General features: G+C 49.1%; 1 protein-coding gene across 3 annotated transcripts in view; it reads left to right on the top strand.

Moving 5' to 3' along the window:
- The window catches only part of snx11 (sorting nexin 11), a 61,356-nt gene extending 42,901 nt beyond the window's left edge, over positions 1-18,455 (top strand). For all 3 annotated transcript variants that reach the window (XM_033034970.1, XM_033034971.1, XM_033034969.1), the window contains 2 exons: positions 16,858-17,073; positions 17,816-18,455. In XM_033034970.1, the coding sequence (XP_032890861.1) occupies positions 16,858-17,073; positions 17,816-17,915 (316 nt within the window). In that variant the 3' untranslated portion in view covers positions 17,916-18,455. The remainder of the gene's footprint in view (positions 1-16,857; positions 17,074-17,815) is intronic.
- The last annotated feature ends 5,415 nt before the right edge of the window (positions 18,456-23,870 follow it).

Here is a 23,870-nt window from a genome sequence, read left to right as displayed (position 1 = left end):
GGGAGACCGCTTTTCGGAGACCCCGCAACGGCAACTTCCCCCGCTGGAATCGCAGGGTTTAAAGGACTCGGAGCGGGGCCTAACATCGCCCCGCGTGGCCTAACGACCGCGGGACTTACCATCGCCCGCCAGGGGCTTTAACATCAGGGGCCCCAGTTTGCCTCGACATTGCAATTGGACTGCTGGACCGCGGGAGAAGAACAAGGGAAGAGATAAGACTTTTGCCTTCCATCACAGTGAGGAGGTGTTGGAGATTCACTGTGATGGATGTCTGTGTAAATTGTGTTAAGTGTGTGTCTTGTTTTTTTTTGTAATTGTTAAGACTGTAGAAAATGCAAATTCGTTCAATCCAAGCTGTTTGAATGACAATAAAAGGCATTCTATTCTACTCTGTTCTAATATTTTTATACTTTATAACACAGATTATCCCTTTTCTTGCCAGTTCCAATTCACCACCATTTTCAATTGAATCTGTATCTTTTTCATAAACTACAATCATTTATATATTTTAGAATTGGGATGAAATGTCTATAAGATGTCACTAAGATAAGACATTAGGCTTTTGAGATACAGCGCGGAAACAGGCCCTTCGGCCCACCGAGTTCGCACCCACCAGCGATCACCCCATATACTAGCACACTCGGGCCAATTTACAATTTTACTGAAGCCAATTAACCCACAAACTTGTATGTCTTTGGGATGTGGGAAGAAACCTACCTGACCTCCCGGTGGCTCAGCACTTCAACTCCCCCTCCCATTCCCAATCCGACCTCTCTGTCCTGGGTCTCCTCCATTGCCAGAGTGAGCAACACCGGAAATTGGAGGAACAGCACCTCATATTCCGCTTGGGGAGTCTGCATCCTGCGGGCATGAACATTGAATTCTCCCAATTTTGTTAGCCCTTGCTGTCTCCTCCCCTTCCTCAGCCCTCGGGCTGTCTCCTCCCATCCCCCAGCCCTCGGGCTCCTCCTCCTCCTTTTTCCTTCCTTCTCCCCGCCACCCCCTATCAGTCTGAAGAAGGGTTTCGGCCCGAAACGTTACATATTTCCTTCGCTCCATAGATGCTGCTGCACCCGCTGAGTTTCTCCAGCATTTTTGTGTACCCCCGGACAGGCAGTCAGGATTGAACCTTGGTCCCTGGAGCTGTAAGGCAGAAACTACCACAGCGCCACCATGCTGCCCCCATAACAACTAGCTTTTTTGTTTTCAGTGAGCCCAGGTAAATTCTAGTGAGCTGCTGGACTGTGCCAAGTGTGTGTGCTGGAGTTGTTTGAGGAGGCTATGGGCTGATATCATAATTGTAACCATTTGTGGAAATTGGTGAGCGCAAGTAGGCTGTTAATGTTGTAGATGGGACATGTCTCAACAGTTTCTGCACTTCACGCGGTACTTTATCGGTCGTCAATCCCTTAGGACATCCTGAGGTTGTGAAGGGTAAGTGTAATGCCCCTGTCCCACTTAGGCGATTTTTTAGGCGACTACAGGTGACTAGGCTGTTGCCACATGGTCGCCGCGGCGTCGCCTGTATGGTCTCCTCAGGCGACTGAATTGTCTTAAGTTGTCTTCAGTTGTCGCAGACAGGGTCGTACCTTGTCGTAGCTTGTCGCGGGTAGACGTAGGTTGTCGAAGGTGGACGTCCTAGTGGGTCACCGGTTGTCGGTAGCTTTCCGTAGCTTGACGTCGACTAGGTGGTAGTTTGTTGTAGACATTGTCGTAGGAGGGTCCAGTCGCTGGCTTATCGGCGACCTGCTACGGCTATGAGAGTCACCGGCGGTCGCTGATGTGGGACAGGCCCATAAGTCTTTCTTCATTGTAGGGCTAAAGTTTAGAGAATTGGAGTCTGTCAGTCTAGTTGTGACCACACAGTTACCATTGTGTGCAGAATAATGTGCCTTGGTTTACAAAGTGCTGTTAATGTATTCAGAGGAGCTTTTTTACTGAGTTGAGCAAATTGAATTATACCTGAATGATTAACTTTCATAAATTTGTTGCGGACAAGAATGTTATTAATTGTACTCTCCAGATTTTCCTGTGAGACGTTTCGGGTCGGGTCTGAAGATGGGTCAGGACCCAAAACGTCACCCATTCCTTCTCTCCAGAGATGTGGCCTGTCCCGCTGAGTTACTCCAGCGTTTTGTGCCATGGAATGATCTTGTGAGATAGTGCACACATTCCACAAACTCGCATGACCTCACGACATCGCTCACAAATGACATCTTCCAGAAAGAAACTTGTTCCCAAAACACAAAGTGCCGGAGGATCTGTGGAGGGAATGGACAGACGATCCTTTGGGATCCCACCCATCTGTCCATTCCCTCCGCAGATGCTGCCTGACCCACTGGGATCCTCCAGCACTTTGTTTTGTTGCTCAAGATGCCATCATCTGCATTAGACACAAAATGTTGGAAAACTATCTTCGATGTAAACCAGCATCTGCAGTTCCTTCCGACACAGTCCATCTACAGTTACTTCTGCCTCAACTTCTTCCCAATCTTTCCCAGTAGTATTTTTGTTAACAACTACTTTCTAGTGAACAGAATAGCAAATTGAAAACAGTATGTCCAATGTGCCCAAATTGAATCCACTCTCTTTGCTCCAGTTTCAGTCTCACTCTGCCCAGTAACTGGAAGTTACATAGAAACATAGAAAATAGGCGCAGGAGTAGGCCATTCGGCTCTTCGAGCCTGCACCGCCATTCAATATGATCATGGCTGATCATCCAACTCAGTATCCCGTACCTGCCTTCTCTCCATACCCCCTGATCCCTTTAGCCACAAGGGCCACATCGAACACCCTCTTAAATATAGCCAATGAACTGGCCTCAACTACCTTCTGTGGCAGAGAGTTCCAGAGATTCACCACTCTCTGTGTGAACACTTTTTTTCTCATCTCGGTCCTAAAAGACTTCCCCCTTATCCTTAAACTGTGACCCCTTGTTCTGGACTTCCCCAACATCGGGAACCATCTTCCTGCATCTAGCCCGCCCAACCCCTTAAGAATGTTGTAAGTTTGTAAGAAAGTTGTGTGAGTTTGTAAAGCATAATGCGTACTCAGCTAGTTGAAACCCTGTCACCCCTGTGCTTTAATGTCCTCATTGGCGTTGTAAACAGCAGTTATGTTCTTTAACTAAAACTAACCAGTTACGATACGATGTGATACGATAGAAATTTACTTATCCCAAGAGGGAAATTGATCTGCCAACAGTCATAAAACACAAAATACATGAAACATGAAATTAAAGTGACGAGTGGAAAGGATTGGGGATGTGCAAAGATTGGGGAGGGAGGGGGGTGGGGGGTCAGTCAGTCTACCCCACGACAGAAAGGGGAGGAGTTGTACAGTTTGATAGCCACAGGGAAGAAGGATCTCCTGTGGCGTTCTGTGCTGCATCTTGGTGGAACCAGTCTGTTGCTGAAGGTGCTCCTCAGGTTGACCAGAGTGTCTTCCTGATGAGATGAAGATAAAGCCTTGATAGACACAAAATGTGAGAGTCACTCAGCGGGACAGGCAGCATCTCTGGAGAGACCCTTGAAGGGTCTCGACCCGAAACGTCACACATTCCTTCTCCCCAGAGATGTTGCCTGTCCCGCTGAGTTGCTCTTGCATTTTTTGTCTACCTTCGATTTAAAGCAGCATCTGCAGTTCCTTTGTACACAAAGATAAAAGCCTTGCTTATACAGCACAAACACTAACGACTCAGGTTGGCGAAAAGAGTTTTGTTTGTTGTAATTACATTTTGTCAAAGCTCTCTCTTCAGATAACCTCAGATTTATGTTGTTCCATTTTTAAGCTTGAAGCGTGGCCAATATTGAGAGCAGCTTGATGTTGATAAACCTGGTCAGGTAACAGGAATTTTAAAAGTAATTTGTTGGGTAGAAGTTCAGGCAAAACTATAATCCCCTCACATGAGTTCAACAGCAACAAACCTTGATGTCCTAGTAAAATACCCCAGGGCATCTCCCAGGAGAATAACCAGAGCAAAGCCACAGAGATATTTAGTTTAGATAAAAGGCAAAAGGCTTGGTGAACGAAGTAGGTTTAATTGAGTCTTAAATAAAGTGAGAGACAGAGTTTTTTAAATTTAGTTTAGAGATACAGCGTAGAAACAGGGCCTTCGGCCCACCGAGTCCACACCGACTAGCGATCCCCGCACACTGACACTATCCTACACACACTAGGGAGTAGGGACAACTTACAAATTTACCGAGGCAATTAACCTACAAACCTACTCGTCTTTGGAGCAAGAACGGAACTCACTATCAAAACATGGAGGGGACGGGGGACACAATTTGTTGGCGGCCATGCGCGCATGCGCACACACACACACACACACACACACACACACACACACACACACACACACACACACACACACACACACACACACACACACACACACACACGCGAGGCTTCGGAGGCTCAATCCAGCGCTAAAAACGGCGATTTTAAAATCGGGATCACAAAAACTTGGGGGGGATGTCCCCCACCTCTCAAAACATGGGGGGGACGTGTCCCCTCTGCCCCCCCCGGGTTTTCCGCCCCTGCTTTGGAGTGTGGGAGGAAACCGGAGCATCCGGAGAAAACGCACTGTGTCGCACTAAATCAGTCTGAAGAAGGGTCCCAATCTATCCATTTCCTCCAGAGATGCTGCCTGGAGCGCTGAGTTACTCCAGCACTCTGTGTCTGTTGTTGCAAACCAGCATCTATAGGGTCATAGAGTTAACCTTAGGTAGACACAAAATGCGAGAGTAACTCAGCGGGTGCAGCAGCATCTATGGAGCAATGGAATTTCAATTGATGCATGATTTGCACAAAGCATTCTGCCGATGTTAGTTTACACCAATGATCAGGAGTGGTCAGTCAGCAACAGCCAGGAACTAGACACAGGGAAATAATTGAAGGTAGACAAAAATGCTGGAGAAACTCAGCGGGTGCAGCAGCATCTATGGAGCGAAGGAAATAGGCAAAGTTTCGGCCTGAAACATTGCCTATTTCCTTCGCTCCATAGATGCTGCTGCACCCGCTGAGTTTCTCCAGCACTTTTGCCTACCTTCGATTTTCCAGCATCAGCAGTTCCTTCTTAAACATAGAGTTAACCTTGTTCTTTGTGTTTGTTCATCGGGAGTGTTTGGGTGTTCCTGGCGTCTGCTTATCAGCAGTGGTTCTCATGTTTGCCTTGCAACAACTGCAAGAGTTAATAGCACAGAGCCTTTTTTTTTATCTGTTTAGATCACATCCTGTCTGGAATTAGAGCAGATGGAATTAATCTTAGACTTCCTGCCAGAGGAGAATAAAACTGCAATGCAGCGACAACCCGATTCAGTGTGAAGTCGAACAAAAAGTATTTGGGTTCCGTCTATTACAGAGGAATAGTGAAAGACGTCTGTTTGCATGCTGTCCAATTAAATCAGATCATATCATCCATGAGAGCAATCAAGGCGTACACAGGTACAACAGGTATCGCAAAGGGAAAATACCAGAGTGCACAATATATTGTTACAGCATTACAGCGTTACAGTAATGCCCCTGTCCCACTTAGGAAACCTGAACGGAAACCTCTGGAGACTTTGCGCCCCACCCAAGGTTTCCGTTCGGTTCCCGGAGGTTGCAGGTGGTTGCCAGAGGTTGCAGGTAGTGGAAGCAGGTAGGGAGACTGACAAAAACCTCCGGGAACCTCCGGGAACCGCACGGAAACCTTGGGTGGGGCGCAAAGTCTCCAGAGGTTTCCGTTCAGCTTTCCTAAGTGGGACAGGGGCATTACGGTCTGCAATCAGGTAGGCTGGAGTTTACAAGGATGAGGAGGTATCTCATTGAAACTTACCGAATAGTGAAAGGCCTGGATAGAGTAGATGTGGAGAGCATGTTTCCACTAGTGGGAGAGTCTAGGACCAGAGGACACTGTCTCCGAATAAAAGAACGTCCCTTTAGAAAGGAGATGAGGAGGAGTTTCAGCTCCTATCATTTATGAACATGAATACAGAAAACCCTCACAGTAAGGGACGTGTATGTCGCAGATAGACACAGAATGCTGGAGTAACTCAGCGGGACAGGCAGCATCTCTGGAGAGAAGGAATGGATGACGTTTCAGGTCGAGACCCTTCTTCAGACTGAAGAAGTCGATTTAAACCTGCATCTGCAGTTCTTTCCTACACATGTTGTATGTTTTCGGGTGGGTTATGGTGGACCGAGGCTCCCGTTGCACAGTGCCACCACCCCCGTTACCCCATTAGCTGGTGCCACGTGGCGTTGGCGAGAGCGGCATGAAGACGACGTCAGTACCGTGCCCGTCCCCGGCGCACTGTGCGTGGGGCCCGTGGCTTAGCGGCTCTCCAGCCTGTGAGCTCCACCTTGTTTAACCCCGCTCCTATGGCGCGTTTCCTCCCACCCGGCCTTGGGTTAAACAAATTAATGTGTATTTATTAGCCAGCACTCATTTGAAGATGTTTAAAGGTGGGTATTAACAGGATAAAGTGCCACAGGGATCTCTGCTTCAATCAGCACCGTAGATTTCTCTGCTGTAGTTCAGAAGAAAAAGGAAACATTTGGAACAAAAACTTTGGGAATAAATATTCCAGTGTTGCAGGGAGGATTGGACTCTTTTTTAAGGGAAGTTCATGAACAGTTTCTTCCCTTCTGTTGTCAAACTACTGAACGGTCATCCCTTGTGCTCGGGAGTAGTAGCAAACCTCATGTTCATCAATTCATGGGAACAGAATTAGGTCATTCGGCCCAATGAGTTTACTGCGCCATTCAATCATGGCAGATCAATTGTTCCCTCTCAACCCCATTCTCCTGCCTTCTCCCAGGAACCCCTGGCACCCGTACTAATCAAGAATCTATCTATACCCACCGCTGCTGTCTGTGGCAGTGTATTCCACAGATTCACCACCCTCTGACTAGAGAAATTCCTCCTCATCTCCTTCCAAAAGGAACGTCCTTTAATCCTGAGGCTGTGACCTCTGGTCCTATACGCTCCAACTAGTGGAAACATCCTCTCCACATCCACTCTATCCAGGCCTTTCACTATTGTACAACTCATGATTCCCAACTCCTTCGCATTACATTCTGAGTACTGTGAAGGGGAGTGATTTAGCCATTAGTTGAATGCTGTCAGCCCACTGAGTATGTTTTTGAAATGCAGCCTCTTATCGGTGGAGAGCTAACCTGTCCTGAATGAATGTTGTTAATTGTTTTGCATTCTGCTGCAATATCACCTTTGTTTAATAGGATCAGGTTCAGACCCAGTGATAGGTGTAATCTATCCCCTCCTACACAGCTCCTAAATCAGGCTTAGTACAGAGGCTGAAAGCTCAAATAGTGCAGCCGCTTGAATGAATGAATAGGTGGCCTGTGAGAAACAGATATGCTACCACCTTATACAAGTAAGCATTGTGCAGACACATTTTAGGGCCTTGCTTACAGGGCAGGCTTCCAGAAAAGGGGCTTTCAGCCTCTTTACCCACTTTCTCATCCACTCCCTACACTGGGGGCAATTTACAGAGGGCCGGTTAACGTGCAAACCCATTACATCTTGTGGGAGGTGTATAAAATAATGAGAGGAATAGATCGGGTAGATGCATAGAATCTGGTGCCCAGAGTAGGGGAATCGAAGACCAGAGGACATAGGTTTAAGGTGAAGGGGAAAAAAATTAATAGGAATCTGAAGGGTAACTTTTTCACACAAAGGGTGGTGGGTGTATGGAACAAGCTGCCAGAGGATGTGGTTGAGACTGGGACTATCCCAACGTTTAAGAAACAGTTAGACAGGTACATGGATAGGACATGTTTGGAAGGTTATGGGCCAAGCGCAGGCAAGTGGGACTATTGTAGCAGGGACATGTTGGCCATTGTAGGCAAGTTGGGCCGCTAGTGTAGGGGTGATTGCTGTTCGGCCCCTGGCCTACCCCCTCCCTCATCCACATGAGGTGTGTCCTACTGGGCAACATGCCTTCAGTATTGCACTGGAGGACAGCTACCATTCTACGTCAAAGCTGCTGCCTTATCAAGGGGTCCAGGACATAGAAACATAGAAAATAGGTGCAGGAGTAGGCCATTCGGCCCTTCGAGCCTGCACCGCCATTCAATATGATCATGGCTAATCATCCAACTCAGTATCCTGTACCTGCCTTCTCTCCATACCCCCTGATCCCTTTAGCCACAAGGGCCACATCTAACTCCCTCTTAAATATAGCCAATGAACTGGCCTCAACTACCTTCTGTGGCAGAGCATTCCACAGATTCACCACTCTCTGTGTGAAATTTTTTTTTCTCATCTCGGTCTTAAAAGATTTCCCCCTTATCCTTAAACTGTGACCCCTTGTTCTGGACTTCCCCAACATCGGTAACAATCTTCCTGCATCTAGCCTGTCCAACCCTTTAAGAATTTTGTAAGTTTCTATAAGATCCCCCCTCAATCTTCTAAATTCTAGCGAGTACAAGCCGAGTCTATCCAGTCTTTCTTCATATGAAAGTCCTGACATCCCAGAAATCAGTCTGGTGAACCTTCTCTGTACTCCCTCTATGGCAAGAATGTCTTTCCTCAGATTAGGAGACCAAAACTGTACGCAATACTCCAGGTGTGGTCTCACCAAGACCCTGTACAACTGCAGTAGAACCTCCCTGCTCCTATACTCAAAACCTTTTGCTATGAATGCTAACATGCCATTCGCTGTCTTCACTGCCTGCTACACCTGCATGCCTACTTTCAATGACTGGTGTACCATGACACCCAGGTCTCGTTGCATCTCCTCTTTTCCTAATCGGCCACCATTCAGATAATAGTCTACTTTCCTGTTTTTGCCACCAAAGTGGATAACCTCACATTGGGAGACTGTGAATCTATTGGTTGAAGTAATAGACCATACAGGTGTTAGCAATATCACAAAATTTTGAGATTTTAAAATCAAGTCTGCAATTTATCCCATCAGATAAAGCATAAAAAGAAGTATAATTTGACACCTAATTCACTTTCATATCTTCAGTATTAAAAAAGGTATGGCCATTTTCATACTCGGAAATTAGCATCTTGTTCCCTATTGCTTTTCCATTGACTTAACACAAAAGCTGTGATCAAGGACAGTCAAAAGCCCATAACTTTCTTAAAAATTAAGAGAACTGAAATAAATCTTCAGTTATTATAGATTGAAGCATTCTGAAACAAATATGAAACAATCTTACTTGGATGAACTGAAATTAAAGCATATAATTAGTTAGTTACCCAATTGTAGCTAATTACAAAATTCAATTACTAGATCTAAACATCTATCAATTTCTTAAGAAAAGATGAACATATTTAAATAGCCTAAGTGTTCAAATAACATTCACACAAGAATTCACAATATAACATGATTTTTAAATCTCATTGTCATGGATTTATAGACCAAATGAAAGGAATTTAGTGTTTCATTCCCGTAAATTAATGACCATTTAAATCATCTTGCGAGTGTGTTTTTGAGGAACGCGATCATTTGGAACGTTGTGGTTGCGGTGAATTTTAACCCCATATCGGCAGGAAAAATACTGCCGGTTCGTATGGGTCCTAAATCACCGTTTCGCAACGTAAAATGTGGATTAAAGGCATCCTAAGAAGCACGTTTATATGTAAAATAAACGGCTTTCCTTTACCTGTCCCGTACGTGAAATCCGTCCCCGTTGTCGGCGTTGACGGCTTTAGAAGCTGATTTTTAAATTACTCCAGTGCCGAAATTGTCGGGCGATTAAAAAAAAAAAAATTCACAGCCGTGGGAACGGCCGTCAGAACAATTCTTCAGCAAAAGCTTGCACTCCGAGAAAATATATCCAGGACAGGTAGGAGAAAAAACATATTTTAACCCCGCCACCCCCCCCTCAAAGGCGCCAAAGTCGCGCACATGGCCAGTGGCAGAATTGCAGCGCCGCTGAAGGTAAGTTTTGTAACATACCTACAGGTGTCACGTGTTGACATGTCGCGGGGTGACGCCTGTTTGGTCGTGAGTAGTCGCCCAAAGAGTCGTACCTTTTTCCGGTCGCCACTGGATTTTCATCATGTTGAACATTTTCGGTCACCTGCTGCGTCTATGACGGGTGCCGGCAAGTCGACGAAAAAAATTGCGTAAGTGGGACAGGCCCTTTCGTCTTTAAAGAAATGACCTGATAAGTGGGACAGGCCCTTACATGTTGAGTTCCTCCCACTCACAGTGTCTGTAAGGCTGTAACATGGAGGAGCATAAAATGCCCACCCCATGAAGGGGAGATGAGAATGAGAGAGTTTGTAGGTAACCTCACCCTTCCACCTATACCCCTCCCACTGCCGTTACAATGTATGAGACATTGTATTTACATTTCACTCCGCTTCTCATCTTACCTGACATCTTTGGTGTCCTTTGTAAGCTATTTCCCCCACCTCACCTGTATCTACTTATCAACCCCCCTTATCACTATATTCACCAATCTTATCCCCAGTGTGAAGAAAGGTTCCCAGCCCTAAAAACGTCACCTATCCATTCCGTCCGTAGATGTTGCCCAACCCGCTGAGTTCCTCCAGCACCTAGTGCCTTGCTCAAGATTCAAGCATCTGCAATCCCTTGTGTGTCCACCTATCACTTGCCAGGCTTTGTCCTACCCCCCCCCCCCACCATGTGCAGGAAGGAACTGCAGATGCTGGTTTATACCGAAGATAGACACAAAGTGCTGGAGCAACTCAGCGGGTCAGGCAGCATCCCTGGAGAAAAATGATGGGTGATGCTTTGGGTGGGAACGCTTCTTCAGATGGTCTCAAGAAGAGTCCATCCTTTTTCACCTGACCCACTGAGTTACTCCAGCACTTTGTATCTGTCCCCACCTCTCTATTCCAGCTTTCTCTCCCCCACACCATTCAATCTGAAGAAGGGTCCTGCCTCCTTCCTCCCCCCCTTCCCTCCCCCCCCCCACCCTTCCAAAAGACATTTCCGCTCCATTCTCTCCACAGATGCTGCCTGACCGACTGTGTTCCTCCAGCACTTTGTGTTTAATTCACACAGGTGCTGCGTAACGGTTCGGGATGGAGTTGATCCTTTGATGGGGCCAATCCAATTTACAAACCATTTTTAAATAAAGGTGCTTAGCAGCGCTCTGCTCTTTTGAATTTCCTTGCCAGTGCTTGGAGCCAAAGATCCTATAGCGAGCAAGATAGATTACTTGACGAAAAAGACGTAGTACGGTCATGGGCAGATTCATGGGTAATTTTCGGCCCCATTTCCGTAACCAGCTTCCGTCTCATCACCAAAGACCCCATAGGATACTAGTGCAGGGACGGAAGCCGGTTACGGAAACATCCTCGTAAAAATAAAAGTTATTTGGGAAAAATCTTCTCATTTTCAGAATCATAATTTATTAACCCAAACTGTTCTCCCGCAACGTTGATTACACTGCGAGTCGGGTCGGGTCGGGTCGGGTCGGGTTACTGAAATGGATGAAAAAAAGGCCCACGTTCCGCTCCATTGCGTACTACACGTCAGCCCATTGCATTTAGAAGGAGTGGTCTATCTTGCTAGGATCTTTGCTTGGAGCTGGCTGAGTTTCTGCCTTATATATAATACAGCCGTGCTGTGATTTGCTTCTACTTCTCAATCCCACGAGAGCTGTTACCCCGGCTAAAGCCAACAGAAGCTTGGAAGAGATTTTGTGCAGTCCTCATGCAGCCTCCTAGCATGCAGCCCAGTGTCCTCTGGTGACCCAGCGTAGCGGCTGCCTCCAGCTAATCAAGCCCATAAACAACGTAAAGGCCCATCTCAAAGATTTACACTGCTTACTCCTGGGCCAGAGCTTGCTCCTATTGCATTTGTGATTAACAGTAATTGTTCTGCAGTCTCTGGTTCCAAAGCATATTTGGTTTTGTATAACACAAACCCCTTGCAGCCTTGGAAAAAACAGTATGTTCTTAATTACTTTGTCTGCTCCTAGCCTCCTCCTGACGGCTTACTATTTTACACAGAATTATTGCTTCCCAGCACCTAGCTCCTGTGACCACAACACAGACTTTTCTGGCATTAGCCCTATTTACAATGATCAAGAGCCGAATATTCCTCACCATGGAACCCTGGTAAAATTCATCTTGTCAGTAATTGTGGAGAAACTTCACTGGCTGGAGTCATAAGTCATTAAAAGTTTGCTGCAGTCTTTGGAAGTTTTGTACACTGCGGCACGGTGGCGCAGGGGTACAGTTGCCGCCTCACAGCCCCAGAGACCCGGGTTCAGTCCTGACTACGGTTTGTACGTTGTTGGACTCAGTGGGCTAAAGGGCCCGATTCTGCGCTGTATCTCTGGAGTATGTATGGGCAATAATCATCAGGCAGAATTTCTGGAGAAAAGGGATAGATGGCGTTTCGGGTCGAAACCCTTCTAAAGAATGAAAGGTATTGGGGGGGGGGTGGGGGGACAGTCTCCCAATGTCCTGGGCCCCTTTTTATTTCTGGCCTTTGTCCAACCGTCTGCCTATCAAAACATCCCTCACCTGTATCCACCTATCACTCGCCAGCCTTTATCCTGCCCCTCTCCTCTTCCGGCCTTCCTCTCCTCAATCACAGCCAACTCTAAATAACGCCAGTCCATGTTCCCCAGAGAACCCTGCTGACTCCAGCACTTTGTTTTTTTTTACTGACATTCCCCTCTACTTTACCAAATAATGGTGCAGCCCGGTGGCGCAGCGGGTAGAGCTGCTGCCTCACAGCGCCAGAGACCCGGGTTCCATCCTAACTACGGGTGCTGTCTGTACGGAGTTTGTACATTGTCCCCGTGACCTGCGTGGGTTTTCTCCGGGTGCTCCAGTTTCCCCCCTCGCTCCAAAGACATACAGGTTTGTAGGTTAATTGGCTTGGTATAAATGTAAATAGTCCCTTGTGTGTGTAGGATAGTGTTAGTGTATGGGGATTGCTGGTCGGTGCGGGCTCGGTGGGCCTGTTTCCGCGCTGTATCTCTAAACTACACTAAACAAAATGATATCTCCCGGTTGCTGGACACTTTAATTCTCCTTCCCATTCCCACACTGACCTTTCTGTCCTCGGCCTCCTCCATTGTCAGAGTGAGGCTAAACACAAATTGGAGGAACAGCATCTCATATTTGTCTTGGGCAACTTACAGCCCAGTGGTATGAATATTGATTCCTCTCACTTCAGGTAGCCCCGGCATTCCCTCTCTCTCCATCCCTCCCCCACACGTCGCACCAGCTTCTCGTTTTCACCCGACAAACAGTTAAATTCCTTTATCAGCGTTACCTTTTTTGCATATCTTTCATTCATTGTTCTTTATCTCTCCGCATCACCGTCTATATCTCTCGTTTCCCTTATTCCTAACCAATCGGAAGAAGGATCTCGAGCCAAAACGTCACCCATTCCTTCTCTCCAGAGATGCTGCCTGTCCCGCTGAGTCTCTCCAGCTTTTTGCGCCTATTTTTCTTAAACAAAACAATAACAGGCACGTGGGAAAGGTCAGTACAACGACCTCAGAGAGGGTCAGTGAATCCTGGAGAGGGAGATACTGGAAGGAGTATTTACTAGATAAGGGTAAAGGGAATGGTGAAATGACTGAGTTTCATGGTCTACAAGTTTATCTGGGCTCGCTTGATAGCGTGCACTCTCAGTACTTAGTTCCCCTACTGCAGATTAATATTTAGCGCAGTGAGACTGAAGGGAACATTAAATCTTCTGCTTAAATGCAGGTTATGTGCGTGGACCTTGAAACTATATACTTAATACAATTACCCTGAGGCTCCAAGATAACAGGTTTAATAACCAGGACACTCCTCCCGTGTCTGGTTCCCACCACTTGCTCATTTTTATCATCTGATTAAAAAAAAAATAAAGTGGTGGAGGATCTCAGCTGGTCAGTGGAGGGAAATATCACTGGACACGTGCTTCATGGTAGACATCTTGACACAAGGAACTGCAGATGCGGGAATGTTGAGCAAAAATCACAGATTGCTGGAGTAACTCGGCATCTTGGAGGAACAGCACCTCATAATTTGCGTGAGACCAAGCGTGGGCTTGGCAATCGCTTCGCCCAACACCTCCGCTCGGTCCGCATTAACCAACCTGATCTCCCGGTGGCTCAGCACTTCAACTCCCCCTCCCATTCCGAATCCGACCGCTCTGTCCTGGGCCACCTCCATGGCCAGAGTGAGCACCACCGGAAATTGGAGGAGCAACACCTCATATTCCGCTTGGGCAGTCTGCACCCTAGCGGCATAAACATTAAACTCACCAACTTCCGGTAGCCCTTGCTGTCTCCTCCCCTTCTCAGGTCTTCCTCAGCCCTCGGGCTCCTCCTCTTCTTTTTTCCTTTCTTCCCCCCACCCCCCCCCCCCCCCCCACCTACATCAGTCTGAAGAAGGGTTTTGGCCCCGAAACGTTGCCTATTTCCTTCGCTCCATGGATGATGCTGCACCCGCTGAGTTTCTCCAGCACCTTTGTCTACCCTCATAATTTGCTTGGGCAGCTTAAGGGCCTGTCCCACTTTAGGATTTTTTCAGCGACTGCGAACATCAGCGACCAACGCCCTAAAAACCGGTCAAGTTGTACGACACTCCGCGTCACCGACACGTCAAGCCACGACACTCCGTGTCACCCGCCTTCACGACACAAGACGGTGACGCCGAAGTATAATAATCACATTGGAAATGAACTTATCTACAATAAATCTAAGGACCAATAACGTTTTAATGTATAAGTCGGCGCTTTATATACCCGCGTCACCGGGCGTCACCCGCAAGACAGCATACGTCAGCGTGTGACAGGGCGCACGACATGATGAGACACCCAGATTTTGAACATTCCTAAATCCAGGGGCGGCAGGGAGACACCGCGCATCACTACATGCGTCAGCCCGAGTCACGCCCTGACCTCGCCGTGACAACCTCTTTTCAGGCTGTCGCCGAAAATGTCACCCAAATGGGACAGGCCCTTTACAACCCAGCGGTATGGATATTGACTGCTCTAACTTCAAGTAACCCTTGCTTTCCCTCTCCATTCCTCCCCCATCCGAGTTCTCCGACTAGTTTTTCTCTTCTGATTGCATTTTACTGATTGTACTCCTCGTTGTCACCTTCCCCCTCAGCTAGCAGTGATCCTTTCTACATTGCCCTTCAACTTTGTCCCCTTTGATCTTTTTCCACACCTTACCCTTCCATATCTTCTTCAGACTCTCAGTCTGAAGAAGGGTCTCGACCTGAAGCGTCACCCATTCGTTCTCTTCAGATGCTGCCTGTCCTGCTGAGTTACTCCAGCTTTTTGTGTCTATCTTCGGTGTAAATCAGCATCTGCAATTGCTTCCTACACATCTCTGGAGGACATGGATAGGCGTAGTTTTGGATCAGGACATCTCGGCAGAACGGGTGAACAAAGACCAGGAGACTAAAGGATGAGGACAGAAGAGGCATGAATAGTGAGGCCAGGGTAAAGGGTAGAAGTGGGGGGGATGGGGAAAGAGGGGGTCGGGCTAGTGTGGGGAGAGGGTGCACAGGCAGGGCACTGGGAAGAGAGGGGGAGAAAAAAGGGGGTGCTGCAACACCTGTTCAGTAAAAATTGTAAATTGTCCCTCGTGTGTGTAGGATAGAACTAATGCACGGGGATTGCTGGTTGGCGGGGACTTGGTGGGCCGAATGGCCTGTCCCTGTGCTGTATCTCTAAAGTATAAAGGTTGGGCTTTAAGGGTCAGGTGGCCTCATCCTGATGGCCATACCCTTCATGGGCCGTATAGCCATTTAGGAGCGGCTAATTCTCATGTTCAGAAAGGATTGGAGCAGAATTAGGCCATTTGGCCCATTCAATCATGGCTGATCCATCTCTCCCTCTCAGCCCATTCACAAGTTCACAAGTTATGGGAGCAGAATTGGGCCATTTGGCCCATCGAGTCTACTCCACCGTTCAATCATGGCTGATCTATCTCTCCCATCTAATCCCATTCTCCTGCCTTCTCCCCATAACCCCTGACGCCCCTACTAATCAAGAATCTATCTATCTCTGCCTTAGAAATACCCATTGACTTGACCTCCACAGCCTTGTGTGGCGATGAGTTCCACAGATTCACCGCCCTGTGAGTAAACTTGGAAAAGGGGCCGACTAGGAAAAGGGGAGATGCAGCAAGACCTGGGTGTCATGGTACACCAGTCATTGAAAGTGGGCATGCAGGTGCAGCAGGCAGTGAAGAAAGCGAATGGTATGTTAGCTTTCATAGCAAAAGGATTTGAGTATAGGAGCAGGGAGGTTCTACTGCAGTTGTACAGGGTCTTGGTGAGACCACACCTGGAGTATTGCGTACAGTTTTGGTCTCCAAATCTGAGGAAGGACATTATTGCCATAGAGGGAGTGCAGAGAAGGTTCACCAGACTGATTCCTGGGATGTCAGGACTGTCTTATGAAGAAAGACTGGATAGACTTGGTTTATACTCTCTAGAATTTAGGAGATTGAGAGGGGATCTTATAGAAACTTACAAAATTCTTAAGGGGTTGGACAGGCTAGATGCAGGAAGATTGCTCCCGATGTTGGGGAAGTCCAGGACAAGGGGTCACAGTTTAAGGATATGGGGGAAATCCTTTAAAACCGAGATGAGAAGAACTTTTTTCACACAGAGAGTGGTGAATCTCTGGAACTCTCTGCCACAGAGGGTAGTCGAGGCCAGTTCATTGGCTATATTTAAGAGGGAGTTAGATGTGGCCCTTGTGGCTAAAGGGATCAGAGGGTATGGAGAGAAGGCAGGTACAGGATACTGAGTTGGATGATCAGCCATGATCATATTGAATGGCGGTGCAGGCTCGAAGGGCCGAATGGCCTACTCCTGCACCTAATTTCTATGTTTCTATGTTTCTAAAGAGAAGCTGGGTGCAATGTGAGTGTTTTGTTTTGCAGGGTTCTACACACTACGATCTTCCTGTCAGACAGCCAGCTGCACCTCTTCCTGCAGACCCAGCTGCCGGCGGGCCAGATCGAGGCGTGTGCCCGGGGCCACACTCCCTTCACCGTCACCGAGGCCATTCTGGACAGCGCCATGTGCGGCAAGAACATCCCACGTGGAGCCGAGGCTGAGGGCGAGGTACTCGGCCCCCTGGGCTACGAGTGTGGGAGGTGAGCCCAGCCCCATGGCTACTCTAGTGTGTAGCTTAGCCTCAACACCCCAGCCCCATGGCTACTCTACTGGTCAGTGTGTAGCTTGTCCCAACCCACAGCCCCACTGCTGCTGAGAGATTGTTGTGAACCCTGGATTGTGTGTCTGGGATATTAGAGTCATACAGCGTTGAAACAGCTGATGATCAGAAAATGTAGAACGGTTGATTGGTAGTGACAAGGAGGCGTACAATCAGGAGGACAGTGAAACTAGTCGGAGAACTTGGATGGGGGGGGGTAATGCAGAGAGAGGGGTTGCAAGGGCTATTTTGGAGTTAGAGACATTAATGTTCATACCGCTGGGTTGTACGGCGCCCAGGCTATATATGAGGTACTGTTTCTTGGTTTCTGGGTCCTCCAAAATATTCCAAATGGAATTTAAACTGGAGGTGGTGGAGGGAGGACTTAAGCCAGAAAGGGTTTTTGGGAGAAAGAGCTACCTTAAATTTAGTTGCACCTGGTTGGGTATCTATAGTTGGGTGAAGACTATTCCATGCTTTAATTGTGCGGGGGAAGAATGAATTGCTGTACACATCTGTCCTGGTAGCTGGGATCACAAATTGGATCGAATGCCCTCGTCTGTTCCTAATTGGTTTGGGTTCCTCCACATTGCGCTGGGCTTGACAGTGAGAGTGGAGGAGGCCCAGGACAGAGAGGTGAGTGTGGCCGGGTGTGACTAACGTGCTGTGTGCTTTGTCTGCAGCTCGCCCTGTCGCACTGTGGGGAACAACGATGGCAGCAGCAGGGCCAGGGCCAGGGCAGCTGAACCCTTGCAGGAGGCCGCCGTGTCCGGGAGGACATGAGGAGCAGACTGGAGGGAACCACTCCCTGCCTGGTTGTCAACCCACCCCTGCCCCCCCTGGGCCGCTGCGATGTCCTCACACACTCTCCTCATTAGTGACCGCACCCACCGGCTGGGAGGCAGCGAGCCGGAGCCGGAGCAAAGCAGCACGAGAACACTGGCCCATCAGACCGGCACCAGCCGTTTCTCAGCAGCACCACAGTAAAGAGAGTCGGCGAGGCAGCTCGCAGCATTCCATCGGCTCCTTGTACTGCGGGCTGCTCCTGGCAGTGGGAGATCACCCCTGTAGGCCGGTACCCCCTGTTCCAGGCGGGATGAAACTTTGCCTCCGGGCGGGATCGGCCCCAGAGTTCTCCCGACTATCCTTCCGCTCCCTCGCAATCCCCAAAAACATTCCTCATTCTCACTCCTCCCTGACCTGTTCAGCTCCGCTTTAGACACTGAAAGCTGGAGTAACTCAGCGGGACAGGCAGCACCTCGGGAGAGAAGGAACGGCTGGCGTTTTGGGTCGAGACCTTTCTTCAATCTGAGAGTCAGTGGGAGAGGGAGACTAGAGATATGGAAGGGTAAGGTGTGAAAATGACAGATCAAAGCAGATGTTGATAAGAAAATGTAGAATGGCCTTCGTATACTTTAATCTGTCCTTTTCACACCTTGCCCTTCCAGATCTCTAGCCTCCCTCCCTCTTCCCCTGACTCAGACTGAAGAAGGGTCTCCATCCGAAACGTCACCCATTCCTTCTCTCCAGAGATGCTGCCTGTCCCACTGAGTTACTCCAGCATTTTGTGTCTATCTTCGGTGTAAACCGGCCTCTGCAGTTCCTTCCTACACATTTTGTTGGCTCTAGTTTGTCCCAGCAACACGTCTGGCTTGAATGTAGATAAGCATCGATGCACTCCACTCCCACCACACGTTAGCCCCTCCCAATCAATGTTAAGTCTTCCAGCCCCAAAGCCCACGAGACCACTGCACTCCTCCAGTTCTGGGCTACTTTGAATCTTCGCACTGGCACGACCTGGCCACACACGAACACACACACGCATGCACACTCACGTACACACACGCACACACACGTACACACACACGCACACACAGGTACGCACACACACACACGCACACACAGGTACGCACACACACGCACGCACACACACGCACACAGGTACGCACACACACGCACGCACACACACACACACAGGTACGCACACACACACACGCACACACAGGTACGCACACACACGCACGCACACACACACACACAGGTACGCACACACACACACGTACACACACACGCACACACAGGTACGCACACACACACACACACGCACACACACGCACGCACACACACACACACACACACACACGCACACACACGTACACACACACGCACACACTCACACGCGCACACACATGTACGCACACACACGCACACTCACGTACACACACGCACACACGCATGCAAACACACGTATGCACACACATGCATGCACACTCACATACGCACACGCACACACACCTACACACATGCACGCACACGCGCACACACGTATGCACACGCACACACACGTACGCACGCGCACACATGTACGCACACGTATACGCACACACACACACGCTCAAACACACGTACACACACACACACACACGCACGTACGCACACACATGCACATACACAAGCACACACACGTACTCGCACGCACACACACGTACACACACACGCGCACACACACGCACACACACTGGCACCACCGGCCTAGACCCATTGTTTCCAACCTCCTCACCCTCACCCTCCCGACATTCACTGCTCCCTGAAGACATTCTTTAAAATCCGAGGAAGGGTCCCAAGCTAAAACATAGACTGCCGATTCCTTCCACAGATGCCGCCTTACCCGTTGAGTTCTTCCAGCACTTAGTGTAACGCTCACAACTCCAATAGCTTGCAGTCTTTTGTGTCTTCTTTAAAATCTACCTCTTCAAACAAACTTTGTTCAACTATCCTGGAACCACATGGCATGCTGTCACTTTATTATCCTCCCCGAGAAATATCTTGTAAAGTATTACTGGATTAAAAGAGTATGTAATTTGTGCTGAGAGCTGCATTAAGCTGAGCAACGGCAAATTATTCAACTCCATATGTGTGCGGTGGGTGTGTGTTTGTGTTCATGAGTGCAAGGTGTGTGTGTGTATGGGTGTATATGTGTGTGGTGGGCGTTTGGGTGTGAGTCTGTGTGTTCATTAGTGCATGGTGCATATGTGTATGGGTGTGTGTATATGTGGATGTGTGTGCATGCATGCTTGTGTGGGAGTGTCTGTGGGAGTGTGTGTGCATGCGTGCTTGTGTGGGAGTGTCTGTGGGAGTGTGTGTGCATGCGTGCTTGTGTGGGAGTGTCTGTGGGAGTGTGTGTGCATGCGTGCTTGTGTGGGAGTGTCTGTGGGAGTGTGTGTGCATGCGTGCTTGTGTGTGCATGGGTGAGGGGGATGAAGGCAGAACAATGTTTTATTCAGTCACCTTGCTCATTAAATGTTATTTGTGATTGAGGGCTGGGACCACTGGTGGGATGAGGTTGTGTTCAGACAAGCGAATGCTCTCCACCATGTTGTTAAAGGTGCCCAGCACTGACCCACGCTGACCTGCGGGCAGTACACGGACTACTGACTGACAGACAGGCTGCCACTGTGGTTCCGCAAAGAGCAGAGAACCTCACACAACCTGCAGTGTGGGCAGTGTTGGAACATGGCCATGGGCACACGCACGCACACACATGCACACTCACAAATACACACACTCACAGACCCACACACACACACACACACACACACACACACACACACTCACAGACCCACACACACACACACACACACACACACACACACTCACAGACCCACACACACACACACACACACACACACACACACACACACACTCACAAACACACACACACACGCACACACACACACACACACACACACACACACACACACACACACACACACACACACACACACACACTCACAGACCCCCACACACACACACCCACACACACTCACAGACCCACACACACACACACACACACTCACAGACTCACACACACTCACAGACACACACATACACTCACAAATACACACACTCACAGACCCCCACACACACACACAGACTCTCACACACACACACTCACAGACTCTCACACACACACACCCACACACACTCACAGACACACACACTCACTGACCCACACATACACTCACAATACACACACTCACAGACCCACACACACACACACACTCACAGACCCACACACACACACACCCACACACACACACACACACACACACTCACAGACCCACACACACACACCCACACAGACCCACACACACACACACACACACACACACACTCACAGACCCACACACACACACACACACACACACACACACACACACACACACACACACACACACACACACTCACAGACCCACACACACACACACACACACACTCACAGACCCACACACACACACACTCACAGACCCACACACACACACACACACACTCACAGACCCACACACACACACACTCACAGACCCACACACAGACACACTCACAGACACACACACACACACACACACACACTCACAGACCCACACACCCACACACACACACACTCACAGACCCACACACCCACACACACACACACTCACAGACCCACACACACACACACTCACACACACACACACACACACACACACACACACACACACACACACACACACACAGTGCAAAGTCCCTCTCTAACACCACCCGGGTGCGGATGTAACCCTGGAAAAGGGGCAGGCATCCGACTCGGGCAGAGCCCTCTTCCGCCTGGTGCCGTGACTGGCAGATGGCCAGCTTGGTGCTGCATTCATGGTGTTTTATGGTCACGTCCGCACTGCACAGTGAAAATCTTTTTGCATGTCACACACACGAGATGTCCAGTCCACATGCAGGATGCACTGGAGCGGCTCCCGATCCAGGCGAGCCCCAGGCTGATGCAGGGCCTCCTCCGGCACCCTTCAATCCAATCCAATCCAACTTTATTTGTTAAGCACTTTAAAACAACCAATGTTGACCAAAGTGCTGTACAGAAGAATAAACAAGACATCATAAACAGACAACATAACAGCTCACGAGGCGCAAAAATTACATATGAAATACAACAATAAATTAAAAGACATAAAACATGAGTAAAAATAATAGCCACGCAATAAAAGCAATCAAGATAAGAAATTAAAGAGTGCTTTACATAGAAAAAAATAATTAAGCTTCCGTACATCCATAGAAAAATTAAAATTAAGAAAAATGACACAACATATTGTAAAATTCAACACAAACGTCCCCCCACAACAGAATAAAAAATTTCCACTGTGGGGAAAGGCATCAGAAAGTTCAGTCCTCTCCCTCTGTGATCACCCGAGGTCGGGGCCTATTTGTGGCCTCTGCAGCCAGTCCGATGTTTTCAGGCCCTCTTGCCAGAAAGCTGGAATGCCGGCATCGGGTGAACACTCCTCCGCGGCTTGGAAATGTCTGGAGTGGCCGCTTCCTCCCCGGAGACCGCGGCACCCGAAGTCTTTAGACCGCGCTGGTTGGAGCTCCGACTCTGGTGATCTCGAATCCCATGCTCCGCGGTGTTTAAATCCAGCGCCGCCTGCGACTGGACGCTCAGCAGCCACAGCTCCTCGGATGTTGGTCGGCGGTCACAGTACACCGGAGCTTACCGCACGGTGACCCGGTAAGGCATCGCCCACTCCGTGTCGGTGTCCCAGCGCTGCACCGCCGCCGAAGCTGTAGTCCCGGCCGATCCCGACAGGAAACGCTGCAACAGTCTGATGGTAGGCCGCGAGGAAGGGGCGAAGAAGCAGCTCGGAGGTAAACCGCCTCTCTGACCAGGTAGGGACCAGGAAAAGTTTCCCCCTTCCCCTCCCCCCACCCACCACATAAAAGAAGACCTCCAACAAACATTTTGTAGTAACAGGACTAAAATTAAAAATAGAAAAGGGTGAAAGGACGGACTGCAGGCAGAGCAGCCATACACAACGGCGCCCCACTCCTGCAGTCCGTCATGCACAGAACCTTGACCAACTTGGCCCACCGGCCAGCGCCCCTCTACTCTCCTCGCCCACCCGACCGCCTCGGTGTCCAAAGGGGGGGGGGGGGGTGCCTCCTGCAGGCGCTGGAGGCAATACCCCAGTCCCATCCCATTGCGGAAATGTCCGGCAAAATCCCTCTGCCCACCACGTGCCAAAGACCCTCCCTCGGCCTGGACCCGAGGGCAAACTGGACGCTCCCCAGCCCAGTCTGTGGGTCAGTCTGGAAGGAGAGGACCAGCCACAGGGAATATGCGAGCGGGTGAGTGAGTGAGTGAGTGTGGCGCTCAGACGTGCTGTACGGCCGTGAATGTGGCATTCGTGGCTCTAATGCCTCAATGAAAGTAAAAGATGGTGATGTGTCATGATGAATTATGCCGCAGTCACCAACATTTGAACACTTGCTGGCGTGGGAGTGATACAATCCAAGTTTGGTCCAGAGACGATGGAACGAGCAGAGAGACAGAGGGAGCAGCAAGCACAGGTAATGAATGAATGAATGAATGAACAAGTCACAGTGAGAACAAGTCACAGGTGCGACAGAGGTTCACCTGCATCTCCTCCAACCTCATCTATTACATCCGCTGCTCTTGATGTCAGCTGATTTACATCGGTGAGACCAAGCGGAGGCTGGGCGATCGTTTCGCCGAACACCTTCGCTCGGTCCGCAAGAACCTACCTGACCTCCCGGTGGCTCAGCACTTCAACTCCCCCTCCCATCCCCCATCCGACCTCTCTGTCCTGGGTCTCCTCCATGGCCAGAGTGAGCAACACCGGAAATTGGAGGAACAGCACTTCATATTCCGCTTGGGGAGCTTGCATCCTGCGGGCATGA

This window comes from Amblyraja radiata, chromosome 16 (assembly GCF_010909765.2).
Source record: "Amblyraja radiata isolate CabotCenter1 chromosome 16, sAmbRad1.1.pri, whole genome shotgun sequence".
NCBI lineage: Eukaryota > Metazoa > Chordata > Chondrichthyes > Rajiformes > Rajidae > Amblyraja > Amblyraja radiata.
Note: the sequence above shows the minus strand (reverse complement) of the source record. Positions and strands in the feature narration are given on the sequence as shown.